Consider the following 5000-nt stretch of genomic DNA (forward strand, 5'->3'; position numbering starts at 1 on the left):
AGTGAGAGTGAGTGTGAGTGTGAGTGTGAGTGTGAGAGTGAGAGTGAGTGTGAGAGTGAGTGAGTGAGAGTGAGTGAGTGAGTGAGTGAGAGTGAGTGTGAGAGTGAGTGTGAGAGTGAGTGTGAGTGTGAGTGTGAGTGTGAGAGTGAGTGTGAGAGTGAGTGTGAGAGTGAGTGTGAGAGTGAGTGTGAGAGTGAGTGTGAGTGTGTGAGTGTGAGAGTGTGAGTGTGAGTGTGAGAGTGAGAGTGAGAGTGAGTGTGAGTGTGAGAGTGTGAGTGTGAGTGTGAGTGTGAGTGTGAGAGTGTGAGAGTGAGTGTGAGAGTGAGTGTGAGAGTGAGTGTGAGAGTGAGTGTGAGAGTGAGTGTGAGTGTGAGAGTGTGAGTGTGTGAGTGTGAGTGTGAGTGTGAGTGTGAGAGTGAGTGTGAGTGTGAGAGTGTGAGTGTGAGAGTGAGTGTGAGAGTGTGAGTGTGAGAGTGTGAGAGTGAGTGTGAGAGTGAGTGTGAGAGTGAGTGTGAGTGTGAGAGTGAGTGTGAGAGTGAGAGTGTGTGTGAGAGTGAGAGTGAGTGTGAGAGTGAGAGTGAGTGTGAGAGTGAGTGTGAGAGTGAGTGTGAGAGTGAGTGTGAGAGTGTGAGTGTGAGAGTGTGAGTGTGTGAGTGTGAGTGTGAGTGTGAGAGTGAGTGTGAGTGTGAGAGTGTGAGTGTGAGAGTGAGTGTGAGAGTGAGTGTGAGAGTGAGAGTGTGTGAGAGTGAGTGTGAGAGTGTGAGTGTGTGAGAGTGAGTGTGAGAGTGAGAGTGAGAGTGAGTGTGAGAGTGAGTGTGAGAGTGAGAGTGAGTGTGAGAGTGAGTGTGAGAGTGAGTGTGAGAGTGAGTGTGAGAGTGAGTGTGAGAGTGAGTGTGAGTGTGAGAGTGTGAGTGTGTGAGTGTGAGTGTGAGTGTGAGTGTGAGTGTGAGTGTGAGAGTGAGTGTGAGAGTGTGAGTGTGAGAGTGAGTGTGAGAGTGAGTGTGAGAGTGAGTGTGAGAGTGTGTCTGAGAGTGTAGAGAGTTCAGCAAGTTGACTTGCTGAAACCTGTCTTATAATGAGTGTTGAATCCACTAACGTGTCGGCTCGTGTGTGTGTGTGTGTGTGTGTGTGTGTGCAGGCGACTGAAACGGATGAGAAGGTGCGCATCTGTGCGAGAGCCTATGAGCTCCTGATCAGCAAGGCGGGCTTCAACCCCAATGACATCATCTTTGACCCGAACATCCTGACCATCGGCACCGGCATGGAGGAGCACTGCATGTACGCCGTCAACTTCATCAGAGCCACACGCAGCATCAAGGTCTCACACACACACACACACACACACACACACACACACACACTGCATGTACGCCGTCAACTTCATCAGAGCCACACGCAGCATCAAGGTCTCACACACACACACACACACACACACACACACACACACACACACACACACTGCATGTACGCCGTCAACTTCATCAGAGCCACTCGCAGCATCACACACACACACTCAGACACACAAACGCTTAGGGGTCAGGTTAGTGAGTGTGTGTGTGTGTGTGTGTGATGGGTAGGTTTAGGAGTCGGGGTCGTGTGTGTGTGTGTGTGTGATGGGTAGGTTTAGGAGTCGGGGTCGTGTGTGTGTGATGGGTAGGTTTAGGAGTCGGGGTTGTGTGTGTGTGTGTGTGTGTGTGTGTGTGTGTGTGTGTGTGTGTGTGTGTGTGTGTGTGTGTGTGTGTGTGTGATGGGTAGGTTTAGGAGCCGGGGTTGTGTGTGTGTGTGTGTGTGAGATGGGTAGGTTTAGGAGCCGGGGTTGTGTGTGTGTGTGTGTGTGTGTGTGTGATGGGTAGGTTTAGGAGCCGGGGTTGTGTGTGTGTGTGTGTGTGTGTGATGGGTAGGTTTAGGAGCCGGGGTTGTGTGTGTGTGTGAGATGGGTAGGTTTAGGAGCCGGGGTTGTGTGTGTGTGTGTGTGTGTGTGATGGGTAGGTTTAGGAGCCGGGGTTGTGTGTGTGTGTGAGATGGGTAGGTTTAGGAGCCGGGGTTGTGTGTGTGTGTGTGTGTGTGTGTGTGTGTGTGTGTGATAGGTAGGTTTAGGAGCCGGGGTTGTGTGTGTCTGTGTGTGTGTGTGTGTGTGTGAGATGGGTAGGTTTAGGAGCTGGGGTTGTGTGTGTGTGTGTGTGTGTGTGTGTGTGTGTGTGTGTGTGTGATGGGTAGGTTTATGCCACTGGTCCATGATTCTCTATATGTATTAGACTGCATCTATAATATGTATGTCCCTGTAAATCATTATTTTAAGTGGACTTAAATAAATAGTTAGGTGTGTGTGTGTGTGTGTGTGTGTGTGTGTGTGTGTGTGTGTGTGTGTGTGTGTGTGTGTGTGTGTAGGAGAGTCTGCCGGGCGCGAGGATCAGCGGTGGCCTCTCCAACCTCTCCTTCTCCTTCAGAGGGATGGAGGTCATCAGGGAAGCCATGCATGGAGTGTTTCTCTACCACGCCATCAAGGTGAGTCTCAGTCTCGGCTCAGTCTCGGCTCAGTCTCGGCTCAGTCTCGGCTCAGTCTCGGCTCAGTCTCGGCTCAGTCTCGGCTCAGTCTCGGCTCAGTCTCGGCTCAGTCTCGGCTCAGTCTCGGCTCAGTCTCGGCTCAGTCTCGGCTCAGTCTCGGCTCAGTTTCGGCTCAGTCTCGTCTCAGTCTCAGCTTAGTCCAGCTCAGTCTCAGCTCATGTGTCTCTCGTGTGTGTGTGTGCGTGCAGGATGGCATGGACATGGGGATCGTGAACGCTGGTAATCTGCCGGTGTATGACGACATTGATAAAGAGCTCCTGCTGCTCTGTGAGAACATCATCTGGAACCGAGACCCAGACGCCACAGAGAAGCTCCTGCTATACGCTCAGGTACTGTAGAACCAGAACCCGAGACCGGTACCATCTGCTCTAAACCAGAACCAGAACCTGAGACCGGCGTCTCTGAACAAAAAAGAACCAGATCTTGATATTTATGGATTTGGTTTGGTGCAAAATCTTGCAGCAGTTTTGACGTACTTGAGAAGTGCTTCATGCTTCATTTTAATTGGATTAATTTGTACTTTAAACTTTGATGAAGGAGTGTGTTGATGCAACGCTTGAGCTGTGCTTAATATCCTTGACCTGATTTGGTATCTGGGTCAAGAATGACCCACCTTTGACTTGTACATCTGTCATCAGGCTATGGCAGGTTTAGTGGCTCTTCAGATTGTAGGCCTCATTGATCTGAGCTCATGTGAAATATGTTCAAAACCTGAGATGATCAGATCAACTGAGGATCATGACCGTGTTGTTGACTGAAGTGTGCGTCTGTGTTCCTCATGTTGTGTTGTGTTGTGTGTAGAATAACGCTAAAGGAGGAAAGAAGGTTGTTCAGACCGATGAGTGGAGGAGGAGCAGCGTGGAGGAGCGGCTGGAGTACGCACTCATCAAGGTCAGTCCACACACACGCACGCACACACACACACACACACACACACACACACACACTTCTTTTCACTGCGCATAACACACAATCAGAGGATAGAGAGACCACACTAAGCGGCACCTTCCCGTACCTCTCGTGAATCCGACACACAGTGAGTTAAACTGCAGTTCCTCCACTGGCCACTAGAGAGCGCTGCAGAAGAGACTCAGTCCCATAGACCCGCATGTTAAACTGCAGTTCCTCCACTGGCCACTAGAGAGCGCTGCAGAAGAGACTCGGTCCCATAGACCCGCATGTTAAACTGCAGTTCCTCCACTGGCCACTAGAGAGCGCTGCAGAAGAGACTCGGTCCCATAGACCCGCATGTTAAACTGCAGTTCCTCCACTGGCCACTAGAGAGCGCTGCAGAAGAGACTCGGTCCCATAGACCCGCATGTTAAACTGCAGTTCCTCCACTGGCCACTAGAGAGCGCTGCAGAAGAGACTCGGTCCCATAGACCCGCATGTTAAACTGCAGTTCCTCCACTGGCCGCTAGAGAGCGCTGCAGAAGAGACTCAGTCCCATAGACCCGCATGTTAAACTGCAGTTCCTCCACTGGCCACTAGAGAGCGCTGCAGAAGAGACTCAGTCCCATAGACCCGCATGTTAAACTGCAGTTCCTCCACTGGCCACTAGAGAGCGCTGCAGAGTCTCAGTCCCATAGACCCGCATGTTAAACTGCAGTTCCTCCACTGGCCACTAGAGAGCGCTGCAGAAGAGACTCGGTCCCATAGACCCGCATGTTAAACTGCAGTTCCTCCACTGGCCACTAGAGAGCGCTGCAGAAGAGACTCGGTCCCATAGACCCGCATGTTAAACTGCAGTTCCTCCACTGGCCGCTAGAGAGCGCTGCAGAAGAGACTCGGTCCCATAGACCCGCATGTTAAACTGCAGTTCCTCCACTGGCCACTAGAGAGCGCTGCAGAAGAGACTCAGTCCCATAGACCCGCATGTTAAACTGCAGTTCCTCCTCTGGCCACTAGAGAGCGCTGCAGAAGAGACTCGGTCCCATAGACCCGCATGTTAAACTGCAGTTCCTCCACTGGCCACTAGAGAGCGCTGCAGAAGAGACTCGGTCCCATAGACCCGCATGTTAAACTGCAGTTCCTCCACTGGCCACTAGAGAGCGCTGCAGAAGAGACTCAGTCCCATAGACCCGCATGTTAAACTGCAGTTCCTCCACTGGCCACTAGAGAGCGCTGCAGAAGAGACTCAGTCCCATAGACCCGCATGTTAAACTGCAGTTCCTCCACTGGCCACTAGAGAGCGCTGCAGAAGAGACTCAGTCCCATAGACCCGCATGTTAAACTGCAGTTCCTCCACTGGCCACTAGAGAGCGCTGCAGAAGAGACTCGGTCCCATAGACCCGCATGTTAAACTGCAGTTCCTCCACTGGCCGCTAGAGAGCGCTGCAGAAGAGACTCAGTCCCATAGACCCGCATGTTAAACTGCAGTTCCTCCACTGGCCACTAGAGAGCGCTGCAGAGTCTCAGTCCCATAGACCCCCATG

At 51.9% G+C, this 5000-nt stretch overlaps 1 protein-coding gene across 2 annotated transcripts in view; it reads left to right on the top strand.

Moving 5' to 3' along the window:
• Positions 1 to 5000, top strand: part of mtr (5-methyltetrahydrofolate-homocysteine methyltransferase) — a 36295-nt gene that overhangs the window by 15218 nt on the left and 16077 nt on the right. For both annotated transcript variants that reach the window (XR_013795674.1, XM_079595471.1), the window contains exons 16-19: positions 1139 to 1318; positions 2389 to 2505; positions 2754 to 2894; positions 3367 to 3456. Coding sequence is in view for 1 of the 2 variants with exons in the window: in XM_079595471.1 (XP_079451597.1) it covers positions 1139 to 1318; positions 2389 to 2505; positions 2754 to 2894; positions 3367 to 3456 (528 nt within the window). In the remaining variant the exon portion in view is untranslated. The remainder of the gene's footprint in view (positions 1 to 1138; positions 1319 to 2388; positions 2506 to 2753; positions 2895 to 3366; positions 3457 to 5000) is intronic.

This window comes from Phoxinus phoxinus (genome assembly GCF_949152265.1).
Source record: "Phoxinus phoxinus genome assembly, chromosome: 21".
Taxonomy (NCBI): domain Eukaryota; kingdom Metazoa; phylum Chordata; class Actinopteri; order Cypriniformes; family Leuciscidae; genus Phoxinus; species Phoxinus phoxinus.